General features: G+C 50.8%; 6 protein-coding genes across 6 annotated transcripts; 3 read left to right on the top strand and 3 right to left on the bottom strand.

Annotated features, from left to right (window-relative positions):
- Window positions 1-4,078: 4,078 nt before the first annotated feature.
- Window positions 4,079-5,358, bottom strand: DCS_03023 (uncharacterized protein; the record flags this gene model as incomplete). The annotated part of the gene is made up of 2 exons (XM_040800348.1): window positions 4,079-5,230; window positions 5,296-5,358. The coding sequence occupies 2 exons, from the start codon at window positions 5,356-5,358 to the stop codon at window positions 4,079-4,081; spliced, it is 1,215 nt and encodes a 404-aa protein (XP_040661231.1).
- Window positions 5,359-9,539: 4,181 nt separating this feature from the next.
- DCS_03024 (uncharacterized protein) lies at window positions 9,540-11,450 on the top strand (the record flags this gene model as incomplete). Its single annotated transcript, XM_040800349.1, has 1 exon — window positions 9,540-11,450. The coding sequence occupies one exon, from the start codon at window positions 9,540-9,542 to the stop codon at window positions 11,448-11,450; it is 1,911 nt and encodes a 636-aa protein (XP_040661232.1).
- Window positions 11,451-12,523: 1,073 nt separating this feature from the next.
- On the top strand, window positions 12,524-15,698 carry DCS_03025 (Armadillo-type fold protein; the record flags this gene model as incomplete). Its single annotated transcript, XM_040800350.1, has 2 exons — window positions 12,524-15,227; window positions 15,289-15,698. The coding sequence occupies 2 exons, from the start codon at window positions 12,524-12,526 to the stop codon at window positions 15,696-15,698; spliced, it is 3,114 nt and encodes a 1,037-aa protein (XP_040661233.1).
- A 251-nt stretch (window positions 15,699-15,949) lies between these two features.
- On the bottom strand, window positions 15,950-18,874 carry DCS_03026 (GPI ethanolamine phosphate transferase; the record flags this gene model as incomplete). Its single annotated transcript, XM_040800351.1, has 7 exons — window positions 15,950-16,524; window positions 16,581-17,032; window positions 17,089-17,970; window positions 18,021-18,148; window positions 18,199-18,490; window positions 18,559-18,603; window positions 18,663-18,874. The coding sequence occupies 7 exons, from the start codon at window positions 18,872-18,874 to the stop codon at window positions 15,950-15,952; spliced, it is 2,586 nt and encodes an 861-aa protein (XP_040661234.1).
- Window positions 18,875-19,971: 1,097 nt separating this feature from the next.
- Window positions 19,972-20,480, bottom strand: DCS_03027 (uncharacterized protein; the record flags this gene model as incomplete). The annotated part of the gene is made up of 3 exons (XM_040800352.1): window positions 19,972-20,126; window positions 20,193-20,258; window positions 20,318-20,480. The coding sequence occupies 3 exons, from the start codon at window positions 20,478-20,480 to the stop codon at window positions 19,972-19,974; spliced, it is 384 nt and encodes a 127-aa protein (XP_040661235.1).
- An 803-nt stretch (window positions 20,481-21,283) lies between these two features.
- Window positions 21,284-24,031, top strand: DCS_03028 (zinc finger domain-containing protein; the record flags this gene model as incomplete). The annotated part of the gene is made up of 7 exons (XM_040800353.1): window positions 21,284-21,867; window positions 21,925-22,226; window positions 22,321-22,668; window positions 22,748-23,055; window positions 23,130-23,235; window positions 23,296-23,521; window positions 23,587-24,031. The coding sequence occupies 7 exons, from the start codon at window positions 21,284-21,286 to the stop codon at window positions 24,029-24,031; spliced, it is 2,319 nt and encodes a 772-aa protein (XP_040661236.1).
- Window positions 24,032-24,035: the final 4 nt, after the last annotated feature.

Here is a 24,035-nt window from a genome sequence, read left to right on the forward strand (position 1 = left end):
AGCGGCCCTTATTGGTGCTTTATTCTGGGCATTTGCCTTACTTAGTACCCTAATCTTTAACTTTATTGTTGCTTTTTTTCGGGCGCCTTTTACCCTTTGTATATTTTGTTTCCCCTTCCTTTTTGCAATTTGTTTACGCTTATTTTCGGACGTAGTATTGCTTAACTCGTTCGACTTACTTAACTCGCTTTATATCTTATCGGTAGTATTATTATTATTAATTTTATTCCTTTTATCCTATAAGTTCGTTAGTAATAAGCTAGAATTAATTCCAACCTTATTTTAAATATAATATAATTACTATACCTTATCTAAGCCTATATTGTCTTCTATCTCGAAACTTTTGTATATTGAGCTTAGCGACGGGAATAGTAAAGCTACCCTCTATTGCAGAGGTACTCTTAGCTAGGGGCGTAGTACGCGCAATACTAGCGCAATAGGAGATCCTAGTATTCGACGAATTAATTTAAATAACGGCCTTATGGCCGTCTATATACAATTAGTAAACGAGTCTAGAACTAATTCGAAATATATTTAGAATATATACGTACCTCTCCTAGTATAGGCGTATTTATAAGTAGTTCCTAGTAAGGTAGTTAGTATTACTTAGATATATATTCGAATTAATTCCAATATATACCGCCAGTAACTCTATATTCGCAATAACTTAGTTTACTGTAGCGGGGCTGCTATAAATACTGCGAAGTCGTAGCGTTTGCTGTGTATTTATCTGTATTGCCCTAAGGAACTATACTTATGTATTGTATTGGACTGTTATATTGGAGTACAGAAGGGCGGTCGTTCGTTACTAGTATTATTGTCCTTGCAGGCTTTCTTAGTATCCACTGCGGTATATTACTAGTAGCAAAATCGTTATACTATCCTAAATTAATTAGCAGTAGTATTAAAATATAGAGCAAGAAAATATATTTACTGTTAACAATTATATTAAACTTAAACGTATTTAACCTAAATTATAGCTCCTCTAAATCGACCTTATATATGCGTTTATAGTAATGTTTTAATGATAATATACTGCTAAACTAATTATTTTAGAATTAGACGGCTGTTAGTTTAAATATAATACGAATTAATTTAAATAAAGTTTTTACTATAACGCAAAGCCCAATATTGCTTTAATAGTAATAAAATACTTCTCCTAGTACTAAAATTACCTCTCCTCGATTGTTTAATTGCAACGGCGGAATTATTTCGTCGAGTAGGCGGCGGCCCTTATTAAGGTACCGAAGATATCCTTAATGCGTTTTGTAGGACATAATGGACGGATTAATTGCAAATTTAACCTAATACTGGCAACAAGATAGTAGTACGCATAACGTAAAACAATTCGAAGATAGGTACGTAATAATAATATAAATGCAATACAAATTGGTTTGGAATAGAATAGCAATATATTCGTATAATGCGTTTACGTAAGTAACTTTGCTATAGCAACCTATAAATATAAATAGCTCTTAGCGCAATAGCTTATAATCCTTTCGCAGCGTTTCTTAAAGAAAATATAGAGACAGGCACCGTACCTATACAATTTATTTACAATACAATAAATTATAACTTTTAGAATCTATAATAATACGGTATGGAACTAGAACTATCTTTTACTTTAACAAGATACTGTAAAGTGGGTTGGAACCGATTCCAATAAGGTATAGCGAAATAGTTTGGAACTAATTCCAATAAGATACGGCAAAGTGGTTCGAAATTAATTCTAATAAGGTACGGTAAAGTAGTTCGGAATTAATTCCACTAAAATATATACGAAGTGGTTGGAATTAATTCCAATAAGGTACGGCGAAGTAGTTTGGAACCGATTCCAATAAGATACGGTAAAGTAGTTCGAAATTAATTCTAATAAGGTACGGCGAAGTGGTTCGGAATTGATTCTACCAAAACGTACATAAAGTGGTTGGAATTAATTCCAATAAGGTACGGCGAAGTAGTTTGGAACCGATTCCAATAAGATACGGCGAAATAGTTCGGAACCGATTCCAATAAGATAAGGCGAAGTAGTTCGAAATTAATTCTAATAAGGTACGGTAAAGTAGTTCGGAACCGATTCCAATAAGGTACGGCGAAGTAGTTTAGAACCAATTCCAATAAGGTACGGTAAAGTAGTTCGGAATTAATTCTACCAAGACGTACATAAAGTAGTTGGAACCGATTCTAATAAGGCACAGCGAAGTAGTTTGGAACCGATTCCAATAAGGTACGGCGAAGTAGTTTGGAACCGATTCCAATAAGGTACGGCGAAGTGGTTTGGAATTAATTCCACCAAGACGCATACGAAGTAGTTGGAACCGATTCCAATAAGGTACAGCGAAGTAGTTTAGAACCGATTCCAATAAGGTACGGTAAAGTGGTTTGGAACCAATTCCAATAAGGTACGGTAAAGTAGTTCGGAATTGATTCCACTAAAACGCATATAAAGTGGTTGGAATTAATTCCAATAAGGTATAGCGAAGTAGTTTGGAACCGATTCCAATAAGGCACGGCGAAGTAGTTTGGAACCGATTCCAATAAGGTACGGCGAAGTAGTTCGGAATTGATTCCACCAAGACGTATATAAAGTGGTTGGAATTGATTCCAATAAGGTACGGTAAAGTGGTTTGGAACCAATTCCAATAAGGCATAGCGAAGTGGTTTAGAACCGATTCCAATAAGGTACGGCAAAGTAGTTCGGAATTAATTCTACTAAAACGTATAGGAAGTAGTTTGGAACTAATTCTAAGCGATAACTGATTTGCAATATAGTAGACGTACTATAACTTAAAGTTGTTTACAGCGCAGTGGACGCACTATAACTTAAAGTTATTTACAGCGCAGTGGACGTACTGTAATTAGCAGTTAGTTCCTAGCGCAATGGATGCCCTGTATTTTCCTAAGTACTATAATTTCTAGGTATACAGTCTATTTTTTGGATGTAAGTTGGAGTTCGAGCCGTAGTTCCTAGGAAGTATCTTTTAATTTTCCAAAAGTATTTACGCGAAAGGTTATGTACCGTGACCCGTTTTTTTTTATTGTGGCGTTGGTGTAGTCGACTGAGGTACGCGAACTTTGGTCGTCTGAGATGCATACTCTACTTGTTCAAGTAGGGAGTAGGGAGTATGTTGCACCAAACCAGCCACAAAAAATGGGCGCCACAGTCATTGTGGACGTCAATGTGGACGTCAATGTGGACTTAATAATAATAATAGGTAGGTACTGTGTTGCACCAAACCAGCCACAAAAATTGGCGCCACAGTCAATGTGGACGTCAATGTGGACTTAATAGTAGGTACTGTAATATGATGCGACAGAGTACAGTACCTGCAGCAGTAATTAATACAGTACTTGCGCAAGTACGCCTGCAATCCTCCGTAGCAGTACAGTAGGCGTATTTGCAAGTGCAGCAATAGTGAAGCACATCTACAACCAAGTAAGTTGCTCCGTACTTTCTTGTAGGACGACATGAACTTCTGTAGGTGTACGGAGTACGTACACTAATGAGAATTGCAAGCAGTTGTAAGCATGTGCCTCCAACTGCAGAGACCAATTTCTACTATACTTGCTGCGCCTACCATCGTAGAACAATGTAGTCCGAAATACTCGGTATTACCGCATATCAGGCACCTGTACTTACTCACTCCGGAATCCGATAGTCCTTGTACTGTAGTATCGACAGAGTGATACCGTGCACCGCCAAGTAAGTACTCCGTACACCTAGGTGTACAGTACTTGCACGTGCTACCCCGTGCATGCATCAGCAGGTCATGAAAACACCGCACAACTACTACTGTTCAAAGGTACACGTTCACGTTTAATCACTACATGGACGAACATGACTTCACACGCATTTGTAGGCTCGCATGTTCGTGCCACTGGCGAGCCGTCGTTACCCTGCTCGTCAGCAAGTGGCCATGACGGGCATCCATTAGCCGCACAGATCCGGCCGTTTCGCTGCTTCGTCGACGCGGGAGTCGAGGCGGCGACGGATCTCAAGGGAGCATTTGCGTGACAGCAAGTGTCTTTGGCACTACTTGCACTTTCTTCTTCTATTTGCGTCGTGTCATTGCTAATTTCATGTACTAGCTAAGGCCTTGGAGGAGCTTTCGAGCCCTTGGACAACTTCATCAATGGTACCCATGACGACTGGACGCGACGCATTCAAGAACAAGGGAAGCCCGTCCTCGATAGCCTTGATGGTAGCGTTGGCCGTTGCATTCTCCTTCATAACCATCTGAATTGCGACGGTGAGCGCAAGGCTCGCCGCAGTGTCACGAACGTTTTTCTTGATGCCGGCCTTGACCAAGCTGAACAGATCTGCCGTCTGATTCCCAGGCCGCGGGCCACGTGCGGCGAAGCATGCCGCCGAGTTGGCATATTTCAGCCGCTGCCATTTCTGTTCGCACCACACGACGGTCCCGACGTCTTTCTCGGTCGCCGAAGCATCATGGACCTGGCCTGCGGCCGTGCCGTCGACGAGATACCAAGGAGCCCACTCTCGAGTGGCGAGGCAGTCTTGGCTGAGCGACGGTTGCACGTACGACATGCATGCCAACTCGGTTCCGACGCACTTTTCTTCCCTCGCGCGGGCGGGGCACGTCTCGTCTCGAGCCAGCCACTTGGTGAGCCCCAGCGGCGGAGGCCCTCGGCGCATGACGCACTTCTCTCGCGAGCCGTTGGCCTCTATCTCCTCTGGACGCTCGCACCATGCCTTTGTTCCCATGCAAGGCTCGGATACGGAGCCGTCGCAGCTTGGGGAGTAGACGTTGTGGAAGGCCAATCGCTTTTCAAGACAAGCCGATTCCGATCCATAAAGCTTTGCCTTCTTTTTGCACCATTTCACTGTGCCGTCGCATTCCTCCGTCTCCCACCCTTTGCCGCATTGCGTCGAGTTCGGTTGCAACCAGGGCCCTTTGGACCGAGCATTGAAGCACCCAGCCCTCCTTGCATCGTTGACGATTTTGCCGCAGGTGGCATCGGTTCCGATGCACCAGTCATTCTTCAGTCTGCACCGCTGTTGATGCCACACCTTGTCATCCGCCGGAAGATGCCATTGAAGGAGCGGGCGATTGCGGTCGCGCTCAAGACGGTCATCGAAGCACGCATCCTGGCTGGTATAATTCTCGGGCGTCTTGTCAAAGAAGAAGGCGCACTGGACGTCGGTTCCGAGGCATGATTCGAAAAAATCGTAGCAGTAGTCCGTCGGATCACTCCACTGATGTTTCGCCTTGAAGGAAGAAGGATGGTTAGATTTTTTGTCGTCGATCAAGAAGCGGAAGGCCGATGGCATACCTCTGCCGACGTGGCGGGTGCGCCAAGGAGGACGACGGCTATGGCTAGCGGCACGGGCAACATGATGTCGCGATACTATTGTACAGGTACGGGTAGGCGAAGCGCGGTGATGGGCGAGATTGCCGACGGGTTTGCGGCGGAGGATGAGTCGGTATTCATACGGAATTGCACGCGCACCCTGATCTCCATCCGCATGTGAGTGCGAGTATAGTAAGTAACTACGACATGTACTTACTCCGCAAGTACATGTGTACAAGCACAGAACACTTACGTACAGGTACATGTAATATTACATGCACATGTTAGCATTGTACAAGGACAACTAGGGAGTACAATACCAGCACGTGTAGGGTGCTCGTCCATGTAAGTACAACGTGCTGCAATACTCGTGCTTAAGTACAACGTACAGTAGGTGCAGTATACAGCTGCAGTACGATATACCAGTCCGAGTAAGTAGGTAAGTGTAGATATAATACATGTGCTTGCAAGAAAGTAATAATACTTGGTAGGGGAGACGAGCGGTTGTGGCATACCAGTGTTCATAGTCCCCTGCCGAGCCCATCTGGTCAAAGTACTTACCTGCAGGTGTACTTAGGTAAGTACACGCAAGCAGTACAGCTAAGTACTTACTTGCTTGCATGCACTCGTCCATCTCAGTTTCATGTGTTACGTACTAGGTACTGACTCTGTTGTACATGCAAAATGTACTTGCTATAAAATGCACTTGCTATACAAGTACCTACGTAAGTACTTCGTAGAGGTAGGTCATCGGTTGATGGCACTTGGGGATGTTCAATTAATTACAGTTCAAGTATGGATACGGAGCACGGAGTACCTACTCCGCACATGTACTAGTACAGTATTTGAGCGTACTCCGTGCAACTAGTATTGATACTTTGTATATGTACTTACTTGAACACCTACGGAGTACTTACAATTTGGTAAGTACTTAGTGTGTACTTGTACTTGTACTTAGGTACTTGTACTTACAGTAGTACTTGTACATGTGCAGCACAAGTACTGTGGGCGTATACAACTACTTACATAATAATATCATCATCCCTTGCGAGTATCATTGCGTTTTTGCTATGAAATAGTTACATATGCATGTGAGTAATTACTATTCTGGTTGTCTTTTGGTGTATTATTACTAATTACATCATGATACCGCAAGGGCCGCAAGGAGCTGAACTTGGCGCTAGCCGTTTTCCGCCGAGGCAGGCTACAGTATACTTGCTCTGTACATGTGAGTGCAAGCACATGTACTCTGTATATATGTTATGTATTATTATTACTATGAACTCACAACGGATCGCAAGATCGGGTAATAATAGTGCAAGGCTAGTCTGGCAGCTGGGGCCACCCGAATCCTACGGTGTCTTGGTGATAATCGCACGTGGTCATGACCGAACTTGGCACAAGCGACGTGAGCTGCATGTAAACTGTACTAGTACTTGAGTACTGTGCTTAATTAGGAACAACTATTAATATAGCGTCGGCAAATTTATCCAAGTTCAAGTACGGAGTGAGTACAGTATTATTCCATTCATCAACTTTACCGACAATAGCCGCGCTACATCATCGCTTTGACAAACTTGCGCAAATCCTCCGCAAAAGCTTGTACTTGCGCACCAAGATCAACGTCATCGTCAGTCAACGCTTTCCGTCCACAGTTCAACACTATCCTTTAAAATAAGCGATGCAGGCAGTAAAGGGCAATTGCGCAAGTATACAGTAGGTACGCTTGTCATGTCGGAAGCTGGGATAGCTTGCTGAATTAGGTCACGATGAAAACTACTTACTTACAGTCAGTACGTACTTGCAAGCTGGCGAATTGCGGGATTAGAATGGCCTGCAGCTACAGTAAAGTATGTCCGCTCCGTACAGTATGTCCACTCCGTACAGTATGTCCATTCCGTACAGTACTGTAATTGTACTTACAAGAACCTGCTTCAAGTAATTACCTTGATGCCCATTTTAGCGGGCATCAATGCACTACGCACATCACTTACCTAAGTACGGAGTACAACCCCTTAGGTTAGGTGCGTACATGTCTCCATATACTGTACTTACTGTACCAAGAATACCTACAGTACAGCACTCCGTACACTGACATGTATGTACTTCTTTGTAGCCATCTATCAGCAACCACTTCGTCCATTAGTACTAATATGGCTACTTCGATCCTGATCCTCCGGCAACTCCTGGGCTTAGCGCTGTAGGTCAGAAGACGCCAATTCGGTCTGACAAAAGTACTGCACGACAGTACTTGCAAGTACAAGTACAAGTACGGTTGGTACGAAGTATTATCAGTTGTCTTTTGCCTACTCCGTACTCCATCAGCACGGAATAAGTACTGCACTGTACACCTATAAGTACTCAAGTACTCGTAGTCCGTACATGAGGTAGAGTACAGTAGCCGTTCTATTACACAATCGATACTCCACCCCCCATACGAGTGCAGTACTTGTTCTTGCATACTTGTACTGCGTACTTGTACTTGCAGGTGTACATGCACTCCGTACTTGTACTTGTTAGGTGTACATGCACTCCGTACTTGTATACTTGTATGATATTAATTATTACTTCCCAATGTCCTCGCCAAACTTCCTGCAGGTACATTCAGGTGCTGCAAGTATAGCCAAGTGCAGATATTTGCCCGCACATTGATACGGTATTTGTATACTTCCACAGTACGAGCGCCCCTATCCGTACATGTTTCAGTCTTTGTGAGGTACTGTACGGAGTAGGCGTATAGTGCTTACAGGCAGAGAAAGGATTCAGCATCGTTCGTTCCCTACCATGGCATGTCCCCCGTGTGCGACCCTCTCGAGCCGGTCGTGCTCTCAAGGTCAGACGTCAAAGGAAGATGCGACGATGAGGGCCCGCTGTGGAAATGGCATGCAGAGCATGTATGCCATCTCTCCGTCGAAGAAACAAATGACGGCCGAGGCAGCTTGCACTTGCACTGCACTGTATGTTGTATCCAGCAGTTGATCAACCGTTTGCACGCAGTAATCATGCGCCGCGCAAGAGGTCAGCCAATCTCGACCTGTATCAACTCGAAACCGCACGCGACGAGTAATAATACTTAGTTATTCATATAATTTACATACTTCATTTACACAGGTAGTTAGCTCGTCATGCAGGGTACGGGCCGCATTAATACCAGGTGTTCAGGCACTTCCTTGGTATGTACACCAAAGTTTGCGCAAGTACATGCTAATAGTGTGCATGTACATGTTGGTATCGCACCAGTTGTAAGTAAGTACTCACTCTGTACTCCGTACATTTAACTGTACTTGATGCTTTTTACTTGTGCCTAGGTGTGCAACTACGGAGTTCTTGTGCAAGTACTGTGACTCCGTACATCACTTGTAGTTGTACTGTAGGTGTAAGTACTTATATCACCAAGTATTCCTGGCTTGTGCCGATTGGCATCGTGTTGGTTAACTAATACATTACGTATTCGTCCACATTTCGCCACCCATCGCGGTGATTTGAAGATTCAAGTTGTCATCTTTACGGAAAAGTACCAACAAGTACCACTGTAATATACATGTACTCTCAAGTCCATGCACATGCATGTACTTGCAAGCAATAATAGTCCGTCCGCAAGTACAGTTCCGCCAACAGTTGCAGTGCCGTCACATATCACTGCTCACCTATATTTGAGCACTCTCCAAGTGCAAGATGCAGCATACGTACTGTACGCCGAAGCAGGATCCATCCTGGAATATAATGCCATGAAATCCTCTCTAAATCACCCACCCTTTGGGCCGTATGACGACAAGTACTTGCGGTACAACATTATACTTACCCAACCAAGTACGTACGCTTGTACTCCCGAAATAATCCACAGGTGCCTACTGTAAGCATACCCATGATAATACTTAAAAGCACTTGCATGCAAGGTAAAGGTATCGCACCTACCTACAGTGCATTACTCGTCCGCACGCTGCTGGCAAGATCCGCCGTCGTCTGCTTGCAAGTACCAGTACTGCAAGCAAGTATTTACAAGTACCTGTACTATTGGGGAAAAGAAACGAGTTTGGGGCAGTCTAGGGGGTTGAGTGAATACTTACAAGTACATGTATTACGTGGATGACGGAGCAATGGATACAAATAGTTCCAAGGTATAAACCTCCCTTTCGCACAACCGTCTTCTTTTTGGCTTGCCCCTTTCACACCGTTTCGTTTCTTGTCCCCATTGGCACCCAACGCCGGCGCATCGTCCATCCGGCATGCATCTCCACTCGTCTCTGCTCAGCTTCGTGCTGCTGTTCCTTCAATCGACGAGTGTTGCCGTTGCCGCTTCCCCTAGCGCAGGCTCACCTCCAAAGACCTTCTATGTCGCAGTCAAACTCACTCCGGAGCAGATGATGGAAAGGGGAGGGATTCCATCTCGAGGCACTACGGAATTCCATCCGACAAGCCTTGAGGAGGGAAATCCGAACAGCGCCTATGTTCCTTTATACAAAACCTCGGCGCATGCCGAAGCTGTATTCGCTTGGGCTTCAGGCGGGACTCTGTTTGAGATTCAGGCGGCGCCATACTTTCTCAAGCATTTGGTCAAGTGGGCAGCTCCTTATGGTATCCCCATCGGGCTGATACGAAGATGGATGGTGCATGGTGTCAACGAGTGGGTGGACAATTTATATTACAACACCGACTTTGATTCGCTTGAAAGCCCAAGCAATGAAGTATCAAATCTGTCGAACGAGTCCCAGGTTCGAGTGTGGATGGACCGGACCGCCAAAGCCGTGGGGTGGAACGGCAGCCTGCCATTTCTTGAACTACCCTCGGTAGCACCCTCGGCAGCCTTGGCGGTAGCGAACGAGATTGCAAACGACGCTCAGAAAACTTTTCAAGCGGTCAAGGCGGTGGAGGATGCGGCCAACGATCACGATATGGCGAAAGGGTATGACGCAGCTGTCAGTGCCACGATCGCACAAGGGAAGATTCCGTCCAATCTCAGGGAGGTTGTCCGAATCATAAAACATTCTCCCTGGACCTCTCTATTAATTTTCACGCAGGCCTGGGAGAACGCTACCAAGGCCGAGTCGTCCCGCGCCTATGTCCAAGGGATGGCCTGGACAATACACGCCAAAAATATATCGGAAAGCATTCATGGCGACTGTGAAAAGGCAAAGAAGATCCAGCTGAATAAAGCTGCCACGGCCCTTGCGCATGCCACATCGGAAGCGGAGCGGATCGGGATCTGGACAAGGGTACTGCAGGCAAAAATCAACATGACGGCGACAAAGCATTCCTACTTGCAAGGGGTACTTGCAGGGAGAGATGCCGCCGAGATTGAGTCCGTTACGCTTGACTTCTGGCCCGGAAAAGTGTGCGAGTCTAAGCCGGAGGCAATTGAACGAGAAGCATTCCAAGCACGAAGGTTGAACGGCGTATACGAAGATCAATATAAAACGCTCAGCAATATACACCGAGAGGTTTTTGTCGCTTTAAAGAAGCTACAGATGCATCTTCAGGAACGAGGGGAAACGGAACCAATAACGCCAGAGTCGAAGCAAATCGTGGACACGGTATTGGAAGAGCCGCAGGAATTAACCGAGTCTGAGTTGGAACAAATCGAACATGAATTGGAGAAGGTAGAGACGCTCGTAGAGGTCATAAGGAGCAGCCCCGTTCTGAATCCCTTTGACATTATAAAACGAGTACTCCTTTGGGTATTTGTTGGTATGGTCTCGGCAGTATTAGCCGCAAGTACAGGCATGGTCGTCCAGGGTACAATAAGCCATGGATCGATTGCGCCATTGGCAGCCTCCTTGACTAACTTGGCCCCGGCTGCCGACACCTGGGCGCAGGGGACACAACTCATCAGGCGATTTTCGCGAAGAACGATGGACAGCGTACTGGAGCAGTTTCAGCGGATCGAGGGGCGGAGAAACATCCCCGGGCAGTACGAGCACCTGGAGAAGGTAAACAGAATGGAGATGGAGATGGCGCAAAGAAGGATTCAAGAAGGGAGGCTATTGGAAATCGAGACGGTGGATATTAGTGCGATATTGAAGGGAGCTTCGAACCGGGCGTTCGACGAAGCGACTGAAGAAATATTGGTACAGGGGATTCAGCAGCAAGCAAGTTTCTCAGGAGGGGAGGGTACATCCGCCATGGGGTTAATCACGTAACAGGTCCTGCGATATCAGGCGAGGAGACGGTCCCTCGCAAGAGAAAGTCGGGCTCCTCAAGACCACGGAAATACCCCTCAGCGGCGCTCTAATGTACAAGTAGCTGCTACGAGCACACTAGAAATTCACTGGGAAATCCATAGCAATGACATCACTAGGAAGTCGTCAGGAAACTCCCGGCTATGCTAGTATAGCCTTCCAAAACCACACACACGCACTCACACACTCGCACTCACATGCACTCACACATAGTAGATATGTTGCATGTATGGATGGGTTTCTGCTCGCGTGTGGGCTAGGAAACGATATCATGTGCCAACGCCAGTACTTGCAAGTGTACAGGCCTCTTGCTGCATGTGAGGAATAAAGGTGCTAGTGTCGACGATGAGGGTAGTTGCAGGGCCGTGATGAGGGCATGGACGATTCTCCATAGGTCATGAAACCTTGTTCCACACCGCCATAATACGAATTGCATCGACCAACGGAAAACGACAAACGGATGCTGAATATAATCGTCTTGCATTTTGCTGAATGGCGCGGCGAACAGTGGAATGACCAAGGCTTTGCCCTCCCGGGATCGACCCGTTACAATTCGATATTGACCAGAATTGATTTGGAAGTACTGTAGTTCCAAGTACTCACATTATTCATATCCATGGTCGAATTGAGAAGAAATAAATAGTACGGGTTTATTAACTGGACTGCCGTAGTTGCATTTAATACAACTACGATCACTCCGTATTATTAGTTGCGGTTGTACTTACGGAGTCCGCCGTACAGTAATAGAGCATTATTATTGCAACTTCGGGGCAATAATATTCCGATTCCGTGCCAAGTGCAAGTGCTCCCTCAATGAGTGCACAGTATTTGCACGTGATGGCGGGAGGGTCAGGGACGCTAATCCGTACTTGGCATATTGTTGACTTGCTCCTCAACACCGCCACTCGCGTTGCTGGAAATATGCCGCACGCGTGGCTTCCAAACAAAAGCCTCCAACTCCCAGCACGTCAACCACCGACCATCGCAGCAAGCCATCGGAGCAATCGCGGTAGGCGCCGCGAAGAATACCAAAGATGCCTGCACGAACATCGACTCGATTGTCGAGGCCGTCCTCCGCCATTTCGAAGAAGCCCTCGGCAACAACGCTCGGCTCCCGCGCATCAGGCGTCTCGCGCGCCTCGCTCGTGCCCGTCGAATATGTCGATACGCCAGGGAGCCCACTACGGACGCAGATCTGCACCGTCTTTCGTGATGCGCAGCGAACGACGGCGACGCACCGAAAGCTGGCCGTCACGTTGCGAAAGATGCACGAGTCTTGCAGCTACGAGCCGGCACATGCCCGCGCTTCGTCGACCGACTTGGACGACGAGGAGGCCTTCAACAGAGAATTCATTCGATGCGTTTTGAGAATAATGCCCGTGAAAAAGACGGAAAGCGTTGGCGAAAGGTCGATTCGATTCATCGGCTTCTACCTTCGCCATTCCGTCGACAAGGACAACGAGATGATGGAGAACCCCGAGGCGGACACGAGCTTGATGCCCGAGACGCCGAGCACACGCCTCACCTCGGAACTTCTCGAGGCCGTCCTGCCTTTGATGACGGCAAAGGACAAGTTTGTTCGCTTCCGATCGACGCAACTCATATCCCACATCATCAACTCTCTCGACGCCATCGACGATGACCTTTTTCTCAAGCTGCGCCACGGCCTGCTCAAGCGCATCCGCGACAAGGAGGCCATGGTCCGCTCCCAGGCCGTCCTCGGTCTCGGCCGTCTGGCCGGCAACCAGTCCGAGGGCTGCACCAACTCGGACGACAGCGACGATGACCAGGGCACTGACCTGCTGGACAAGCTGCTGGACGTGATGCAGAACGACCCAAGCGCCGACGTGCGAAGGTCACTCCTTGTCAACCTCCCCATCCTCCCCAACACGCTCCCCCATCTGTTGGAGCGAGCGCGGGACCAGGATCCGGCCACCCGACGGGCCGTCTACTCTCGCCTGCTCCCTGCCTTGGGGGACTTCCGCCATCTCTCGCTCTCCATGCGCGAGAAGCTTCTCCGCTGGGGCCTCCGAGATCGGGACGAGAACGTTCGCAAAGCCGCCGGCCGACTGTTCCGCGACCGATGGATCGCAGACTGTGCCGGCCTGTCCCAGCAAGAATCAAACGCTGAACCGGCGCCGCCCAGCTTTGATGCCCTCTTGGAGCTCTTGGAGCGAATCGACGTCATCAACTCCGGCGTCGAAAATGGAGTTGCCCTCGAGGCGATGAAGGGTTTCTGGGACGGCCGCCCCGACTATCGCGAGGCCGTATCGCTCGACGATAACTTCTGGGAGACGCTCTCTGCCGAATCCGTCTTCCTTGCTCGAAGTTTCAACGACTTTTGCCGGAGCGAGGGCAATGGCCGGTACGAGGCTCTCCTCGAGGAACGCCTGCCCGAGGTCACCAAGCTTGCCTTCTATCTCGAGCGCTACATCCACGTCCTGGCAGAGGCCCTCAGGAGGGTGGCGGAACGCGAGGCCGACGAGGACGACGAGGAAGACACGGTGGAGCAAGAGTTTATCGTCGAGCAGCTGCTCCATGTTGCCTCGACCCTAGACTACTCCGACGAGGTTGGGCGCCGCAAAATGTTCACCCTTCTCCGTCAGTCGATTTCCATCCCCGATCTGCCCGACGAGGTGACCAAGCTGTCCATCGAGGTCCTTCAGCACATCTGCGCTCCGGATGCCGCTGGCGAGCGGGAATTCTGCAGCGTTGTTCTCGAATCCGTCGCCGACGTCCACGACACCATCGTTGACGACCCACCCGCCAACGAGCCCGAGGACAGCTTCCACTCCGCTAGATCCGAGGTCAGCCGTGGAAGCACTCCGACGAGCGACGCGAAGCGGGCCGGCGCTGAAGACGCGGACGAGGAAGACGCTCGGGAGAAGGCTGTTAGGGAAATCGTCATCAACATGAAGTGTCTCCACATCGTCCAGTGCATGCTCACGCATGTGGCCGGCAATCTGAAGGACAACGCAGACCTCGTCTCCATGCTCAACAACCTCGTCGTTCCCGCAGTGCGCAGCCACGAGGCTCCCGTTCGTGAAAGGGGGTTGCTATGCTTGGGATTGTGCGCCCTCCTGGATCAATCGCTGGCCGAGGAGAACCTGGGCCTTTTTATCCATTTCTTCACCAAGGGCCATACGGCGCTGCAGATTACTGCCCTGCAGATTCTGACCGACATCCTCAACGTTCATGGGGCTCAGCTTCTCTCATCCACCCCTGGCTTGCTCAAGGTCTACCTCAAGGCCGTCAAGGGCGGTTCTAAAGCGCCCGAGGTTCAAGCCGCGGCCACGATAGCAGCATCGAAGCTTCTCTTGGGGCGCGTCGTTACTGACGAAGGAGCCTGCGAAGAGCTTCTCAAGTCCCTTGTCGTCGCTTACTTTGATCCTGCTTCTGTCTCGAACCAGACCGTCCGACAAGCCTTGAACTATTTCCTGCCAGTCTTTTGCTACTCACGTGCAGAGAACCAGGACCTCATGCGCTCCATCTCCCTCCCAGCGCTCCACTCCCTCTTAAACCTACGCGAAGGTTTGGAGGATGATGACGTGGACGTCGAAGAGGACATGGTCAGCATGACCAACATTGGTGCTTGCCTGGTGGACTGGACGGATCCTCGGAAGTGCTATGCTCATAGCTTCCAGCAACAGCTGGACGGAGAGAAGAAGAATGTCAACGGAGATGTCCATCTCGACTTCGGCCGAGACGTTTTGGAAAGGCTGCGGACCGGGATAAGCAGTGAGTGCGACCGGGTCACAGCCAAACCGTGGAACGAAGGATTACTAACGATGGTCATCAGAGGAAGAGAAAAAGATTGTCGCAGGCCTTCTTGGCAAGCTTCATATCTCGCCTGGGTCTTCCGAAGAAAAGATCCGCGCGCTGTACGAACAAGTCAGCGAGATGGTCGACGAAGGACTGATTGTAGATGCCACCAGCCGCAACGCCCTATACAAGGTCCACGTAAGCCTCGGCAAGATTGTCAACAACCTCGACGAGCAGCAGCTGCCGAACCGGCGTACCAGCCGCAGCGTGTCCATTCTTACAGACAGCAAGTCTGCCGAGGGCAGGACCATCATCGACGAGCCGACGATCGAAGAAGGGGACGAGGATAGCGGGGAGGGAACAATTGTCCCCAAGGAGGAAGAACGGGAGTCGCTCGTGAGCGAGTTGCTGTCAGACGAGGAAAATACTAGGATGAGTATCGTCTGATGTTATGTGGATGAGTGACGGACGTTTTACGAGCCAGGCTTTGGGAACGAGGTTATATCTGGGGCGAAATGGTGTTTCTTGTGTCTTTCGTGTCGAGAGACAACTCAACGTTAGTTCTTCGTACAATTCCTCTGCACATCATAAGTATCGTTACAATCAACAAGGCGATCCAATCCCTAAACCTTCGAGCGCCCTTTATTGTCGCTGAAAAGAAAGTAAAGCATGCTGCCAACCCATGCGATGCGTTGATGCTAGCCGCGCTGCTCTCGGGCTCCGAGCCAAAACAAAAAAGTGCCCAGGCCAATGTTGACGAGCAGATGCTGTCCCAAACTCCACGCCATGCAGTAGAGATATTTCGGAGAAAACACGGTCCAGATGAACAGATGCGTCCTCAGAGCCGTGCATGCCGCCATGACAAACGCCACGCTCATGGTGGCAAAGACCGTCAAGAGTGCAAGGTGATCGCGGAAGACGTTGCGCAGGCCCTGCCTTTGCTTTTGCAGGAGCAGAAGATTCGTGGCCGAGGTCCAGAATATGGGGCCTGCCCAGTTGCTGATGAATGTGAGCACGCCGACGGCGACAACATTGAAGCCACTGATGCCGTTGTAGGCGCTCGAGAGATCGATTGAAGAGATGGCGTTGGACCCGCCAAAGGCGAAGAAAGAGGCATGCTGGAAGAGGATGGACGAAATGGTGATGTCGGTGACGGTGAGGTCGACGGATGAGAGGGCGTAGAAGAGGATGGTGGATAGCAGAAACAGGGGAATGTTGACAGCTCGAGACTGGGTCATGGCCAGCAGGGTGTAGAGATGATGCAAGAGTTGGGCTGGTGGTTTTCGTTAGAGCACCGAAGTGCACATGTTGCCGAAGCCTTCAACATACCTGATGATTTGGAATAGCGTCCTCCCTTGGTTCCTTGAAAGACTGCAAAGCTTGCAATCAGTGCGATGACGGCGAAGACGACACGTGCCCTTGAGAGCAACGACTGTCCCTCAAATCGCTCAATGGCCGTCTTCAACCATCCAACGACGAGTTCGGGAGAATCCTCGACGGTAAAAGCCAGCTTGAAAGTGAACGCAGCCGAGGCGAGGATCGACGTCAGGGAGGTGGCAACAATGAACGGGAGGCCACTGAGGTTAGCGAGAACATGGAATGAGTCCAGGGCATACATGACGCCAGTCAGAACCCACAGAAGCTGGGGGAAAGGGACCAGAAACGTCTTGACAATGTCCGGCTCTCCTGCAAACTTCTGACCGGTCTGGTTCCAGCCCCTTGTCAACCGCAGGGCGAGAAGCGCCAGGATGTACGAGACAGCGGTTGAGATTCTCCCAGTACTATGTTCGGTTAGATTCACTTGATTGTGAGTGCACATGGATGAGGGCTTCGTTACCGTTGAATGGCCCTTGAGCCCAGATGCGCAACCCAAAAAGTCGAGGCCCAGTACCAAAAGTGCTGCTCCTCCTCGACGTAGCTGCTCGCAAACATCATCATCCCGTATGAGGAAAGTATTATCAAGGGCATGAAAAACTCGGTCTGACGACTGGCCGGAAGTCCTGCCACGACGATGCTGGCGATGGCTGCAGCAACAGCTAGGCCAAGGCCCAGACATAGCTTCCGCATGTCGTAGGTGGAGGCCATGCTGCTCATCAGGTCCTGGGCTTCGTGCAGCCAAAGGGAGGCTTCCGAAAGCCAGTTCTGGTCCATGTCGGAGGCCGATGCAACCGAATCGGCATGAAGGCTCATGCGGCGCCATCGACAGGCCAGTTCATGGACCCGAGTCGGTGGCATGGTGCAAGGGTCCGCGGAGCTTGCCATGTCGAACAGCTCGGTGCCGAAGGCGGCAGTAACAATGTTCAAGATTTGCCTTGCATTCCGCATCATGATTTGCGTCTTGTCGCGTGCCGTTGGCCAAAAGGATAAGAAGTCGGGAATAAAGGCGCCAAGGCTGTTTTTGGAAACGGGGAAGCCAAGCAGTGCGGCAAGCGTGGGGGCAATGTCAGACTGCTCAACGACCGTATAGTAATCGAACTCGTCCTTGGGATGCGTCGGCGCCGTCCGTTTGCCGGAGATGGGCTTCAGCTTGGGGGACATGAAGACGAGGGCTGGCGACGTCTCTCCGGGAGAGGAGGCGCCATGGTTTCCCGCATCGTTCATGCCGTGGTCGCCGCAAAGAACCAGCAGAGTGGATGCGAGATGTTCCTCCGACTCCATGGCGTGGTAAATACGCTCAACGATGGTGTCCATCTCGCGCTGCTTGGGCAGCATGTTGGAGCTGTGCAGGAGTCAGCAGATACCTTACGGAGAAGGATGCAGCGGCGCAACCTTTTAGGACCCGACTTGTGACCAATATGATCGAGGCCGAGATAATGCAACACCATCAGCCCCCAGTCGTCATTTTTTAGCTCGTGGGCAATGTTCCGGGTGACATTGTTGTCGACCTCGGTGAAGTCCTGGACGATGGTGAGTACCACCTTTGGCGGGCAGAGAGGCGACGACGTACGGAGACAAAAAAGCTCGAGGTCCCATCGTGACGATCAAACACGTCCGGGAAGAGCTTGAGCCATGTGTTGTCGCCGAACATGAGCAGCTTGCCCTTTCCGGATGCCTTGAGCTGGGCTAGCCAGGAGTCCTGAGCGGCCAGGGACGAGGAGTCGTCTCCTTCGTTGATGTTGAGAACCAAGTCAACAAAGGATGGAATGGAGCCGGTGGTGATTGATTTGAGCCTCGGCATCGTCACCGTCGGAGAGCGAGCATTGGCGGTAAAGGGGATGGCGGCGCCATCGCGGATGAGGCTGCATCAGATGCACGATTGAGCTATGCTGAGGGCGAGGAACGGAAATGGACGACGGCATGGACCAACCTCTGGGTAAACTGAAATCCCGAGTGCTGAGAGTAGACAAAATCGCTATCCGTCGTGTCAGCCGAGGCCAGCGAGGGATGGATGGGAGCGGGAGCGTCTTGGACCTTCGCAACGCATCCACGACCATGAAGACAAGCCTGTCGAAGGGGGGCTTCGGCGGTGGGCCGTACTCGAGAGCTTCATACTCGGCCAGGCCTGGGATGAAGGGCTTGTAAGGGAAGAATCCAGTGGCAAAGACGAGAATCGACAGGGGTATCAAGAGGTTGGCGATGGCAAGCAAGAGGGTGCAGCCGGGTGCCCCCTTCGTGGCCACCATGTCTTTTTTTCGTGTTTTCCGGAGACGCGGTGCGACAGGAAGGAGCAAGAACGTGCTTGGGCGCCACCGTGATGGGCAAGCAACAGTGGGTGGGATTTACAGTGCTGTAAGGAGTAAGTGTAAGTACTGTACAGTACTTGCATCTACTTACTAGGTAGTTTACTAGCAGTGACGTGGGGTATGTTGATGGCCCAGGCCGAACTGATTGTGTTTGTAGTTTTAATGCCTAGGGAGTAATACTGAGCAGTTGGTATATGCTAGTACCTAGGGAAGTACAGTCGGTCAGTAATTACTGTACGTTCCCTAGCAGTAGTACTTACTTCTGCAAGTGTACCTAGTACGCAAGTACGTACTCCGCGTTGCAATTGAAGTACTCCGTAATAATACTTGTATTCTCTGTACGGCGTACGGAGTAATACTTGGTAGGTAGTATTCTGCACGAACTATCGTTTACAGGGTATTGCTTTCCGTTATCCAAATGCCAATCTACCATGGCAGAGAGCGATTGCTGAAACACGTCACTAATTCTACTAATAGGCTCCGTACGGTACTCCGTACTGCAGTGAATATAATATCTGTATGCCTTGTACACCTGCTTGCAGGCACTGGGCTGGGTACCCGTCTTTCACCGTCAGTACTTATAAGTACTTGCTTACGATCGCAAATCAATACTCACCATGCGCAGGTACAACGACGGGTCTCCTCCTCAGCATCTTAACGTACTGCATGTCAGTATTGGTAATGACTTAACTTCAGCTATCTGAGGAGACTGTCAAGACTTTTTGTTCGTCGCCGAGTGATGCACCTTTGTTTTTGGGTTCGCATCCTCCTTGAAGCGTGCACAGTACTTTAGGCACTAGCAATGGCGGTTTTCAGCTGCTCAACTTTGATAGCACAACCAGACACACACGCACATACACTTTATACTTTGACCAACGTACGCGTGAGAATGAAAGAGGCGATTTGCGTCATGTTGTCACCAAGAATTATGAGGAAGTAAATGGTCAAATGTAAATGGAATGGCAATGAGCCTAGGTGACTAGTATGTACGAGAACGAATCAAAATCAGAAGACGTGACAAGCCATTCTCGTCGCCGTCATTCCCTCGTCGTCGTCCGCGAGCTACGCTTCGTCTTGGACACTCTGTCGCTGTACCGTGGGAAGACGATTTTGGACTTCTTCTGATTCCTCTTGGCGACACGCATCTTTTTCGTCTGTGTCTTGAAAGGCTTCTTGCCATCGAGCTCCATCACTACGACAGAACAGGGTGCGAATTAGCAAGGGAAATGTACGGGGCGCTCGCCATGGCAGGACCAACCGTTCGCATCGTCATCGGCATCGGCATCGCCGTCGTCCCCGTCGATGGTGGCGTCGCCATGGCTCCCTGGTGCGGATCAGCATGCAATGCAGAGTAGGAGTCGAAAGTGGCAGCAAGCAGCCTACCATCCATGTTGATATCTGCAGGCTCTGGCCTGGGCTGCTTAGCCAGCTCCAGAAGCTTGGCGGAGAGCCTTTCGTTCCGTGCAAGCTCTGCTGGGCCAAAGACCGACTCTGCCTTGCGCCGGTTGTTGGCCTTTTTCGTGCTTGATCGGGAACTTTTCGCCATTGTGACAGGACCGATGTGCAGGTCGTCGTGATTTGATCGTTTCCCGACGGATAGTTTGCGGAGCGATACGTCCAAAATGAAACCTGATCGTAATGCAGGCGGGAGGAAAACCCCAGAGCGCGAGCACACACGGTAGTACGAGCGAGGACGTTGATTGCGATCGGTGCCTGTCTCGAGATTTCGCAGGACCGACTAGAGATGAGAAGATCAGTTTGCTGTGGCGGTGGCCTGTGGCTTGGTCTTGCTGTGGCTGATCGATCATGCAGCCTGCTCCTTATTGCTTGATTGCCAGAGCGAAAAAAAAATAGGGCATTTTGCCGCTGTCAGGCTGGAACGGTCACTGGTAATTGTGGACACCAGTCGGCGCCAGTGAGTGAGTTCCGCATGCCTGTAAGTATATTACTAGTACTGTACCCCGTACGGAGTACTCCGTACCTACTTAGGTACTTATGTTAGTACCGACGGGCAGCCTTAGCCTTACAAGTACTGTACTTACTGTACTGAGTACTAGTACTTGGTAGGTACGGAGTAAGTACACACCAAATGCACATGTACTGTAAATACGGAGTACAGGACAGTACTCCGTACTTACATCTGCTTCGTAAGTACATTTGATGGACGTGCAGTAAGTGGAACGCTTACTAATGGTTTTTGTGCCCTGCAAGTACCGGGTACACGTGCAGTACTGAGCACTGTGACTTGGCGTTCGGGCCAGGTCTACTGTACTTACAGTAGGTGTAGTAAACTTCTTACTGTAAGTAAGCACTCAGTAGTAAGTACTGTACTGTACTATACTTACTTGCATGCTTGCGAAATCACTTCACCTCACTTTACCCGCCAGCTTCACTGCACGTCCCAAGAATTTGTATCCCAGCAAGAGCGACGACGACGACGACGACGACGACGACAACGACGCAACAACGACGACGAAGACAAACAGGCTTGACGGCACCCAGAGTAGTCTTCAAGCCGCCCTCCAATTGCAGGGTTGTGTCCTCTCTTCATCTGCTCCGTTGGGCCACCATCCACTCGAAACGGTCCGCGCATCCGTCCAGAATCACGAGCGAGCTTTCGACCTCCAGCAGCTCAGCATCCACGTCGACCTCCAGCGCCCGGATGCAGAAGAGCGTTCTCATAATCGTACACGACACCTACCGATATCCACGCAAACTACCTGGAGCGGAACGGCACCTTGCCTGACGGTCGGCGATCGACGATCGACGATAAACGAGAGCACAAACCACCCCCCTTCCTTCATACTGTTGCACGCGCCATCGCCTCCAACGTCCATCGAGCTGCTTTCACCCAGCCACGGGCCGGACCTCCACGCCCTCGCCCTGCGCTGGCCCGCCTGCTTTGATGCCTTGAAGGTCATGCCGTCGCGAACGTGGTGGTGCGAGAGCTAGGGCCCCACGTTGCCGCTCGCCTCGGCTTTTCCCATCAGACTGCCTCAAGCAACGACGACTTCGGCTCCTGCGCTTGCGCTTCGCCCGGCACCGCCTACTGCGACACCGCTCGTTTCCACCACCGCGATCACGCTGCCGTTGCCCCTGCCCCTGTCCCTGCCGGCCCCTGCCGCGAACATGCCGTCTCCCGCCAGCTCCATCTCGAGGAGCGAGGCGTCGGCTCTGATGCGGCAGGTGCAGGGCAACCAGCTGTTCAACCGCCAGCTGTCCTCGGTCTGCCAGGTAAACGGACTGAAGAGCACCGGCGTCAAGGCCGAGCTCCAGCGCCGCATACAGGATCGTGAGTCTCTGTGATTCGTTTGACCGCTTCCTCCATCCTTTTGTCCCCGTCGATGCTGTTTTCGCCCTGCTGACTGACCGTCGTGCGACGTCAGTCATTCAAGAAACCGTCAACGCCAACGACGTATCTCGCTTCCATCAGGTCCGTCAAAGCATCATCAATGCTGTCGCTCAGCGACCGAGCTCCTCGTCCAGGGGCTCCGCTGCCTATAGTGGCAACTCGGCCTCAACTCACGCCTCCTTGTCAGCCCCGTTTGCGGCCCCCATGGCCTCGTACAACTCGGGAAATGCGTACCAGCAACGAGGCTACCATGCGAGTGCCAACTCGGCCAACGGCGCCGTGCCCGGTGCCACCTACAATGCGCTCGCGCCGACTCTATCTTTTCGGTCAAGCCCATTCTATCAGATCGAGACCCAGATCAGCGCGATGCGAATTTGCGAAGGTAACGCAATGCCACCACCTGCACCGGTCCCCCTACACGTCCGTGTCTTGCCGCTGACACGCACGCCTTCTACCCTCAGTCATGTCGCAGCACAGAAGCTCCGTCACGATACCCGTCAAGCTCAGCGACAGCCCATTGCTGCAGCGCTGCGTAGACGACAAGTCATACAAGGTCATGATCTTCTGCGCCAGCGATCCGAACGGCGTTCAGGACGTCGCCTTCCCCCACCAGTCGGAGCTGAGGGTGAACGGCGGCGAGGTCAAGGCAAACCTGCGTGGCCTGAAGAACAAGCCGGGGTCGACGAGACCGGTTGAAATCACCGACAGGCTCCGCCTGCGTCCCAGCTATGTGAACAACGTCGAATTCACCTACGCACTGACGCAAAAGGTGAGCGCTCGCCACTGCTTCGAGCAGTCTCGTTTGTTCCGCCGGGAGCCCGACGCTGACGGCTACCGTCATAGAAATTCTACATCGCTGCCTATCTCTGCAAGACGAGCTCGGTGACCGAGTTGGTGTCGACCGTCTCTACGCGACGTCGTATTCCAAAAGCGTCCGTCGTGGCGGAGCGTACGTGCAGAACCGACCCGAGGATTCCGTCACGGATGACCTTTGCTGATCATCGGCCAGTGAACAAAAAGGCACAGGATCCTGATGTTGTCGCGACGTCGCAGGTGCTGTCGCTGAAATGCCCTCTGTCCTACATGCGGCTGGACATACCTTGTCGTAGCCTGAGCTGCACACACATCCAGTGTTTCGACGCAACGTCATACCTCCAGCTTCAAGAACAAGGGCCGCAGTGGATATGCCCAATATGCAGCAAGTCGGCGCCGTTCGACCAGCTTGCTGTGGATGAGTACGTGGAGAATGCCGATGTTGCGCCGCCGGTTCGTGACGGTATCGACTGACCACAAGCGTTAGGTATGTGAAGGACATACTCGACAACACTCCCAGTGGCCTGGAGGCCGTGACTATCGAGCCAAACGGGAGGTGGTCCCAGAATACGGCCCAGGATGACCACACGGGCGGAAGGAACGGTTCGTCGTTGGACGACGATGACCTCGTCGAGCTCGAGACCGCCACCGGGACCGGGTGGCGGGGTGAGACGCCCAAGCAGGCTACGACGCCCGGTGTCGGCACGCCAGCGTCGGGAGGCAGAGGGGATTCCACAGGTGCGCCGCGAGGCATTGCCTCGACAAGCGTCAAGCGGCCTGCACCTGCCGTCATTGATCTCACGGGAGACTCGGACGACGATGAGCCCATCCAACGACCGCGGAAAAGACAGGGCACGGCGGCCAATGGCGTCCGCGATGACAGCAGCTTGGGCTTCCTGAGCCAATCCCCGACTGGCTACCGGGACCTTTAGTCGG

Source organism: Drechmeria coniospora, chromosome 01, assembly GCF_001625195.1.
Source record: "Drechmeria coniospora strain ARSEF 6962 chromosome 01, whole genome shotgun sequence".
Taxonomy (NCBI): domain Eukaryota; kingdom Fungi; phylum Ascomycota; class Sordariomycetes; order Hypocreales; family Ophiocordycipitaceae; genus Drechmeria; species Drechmeria coniospora.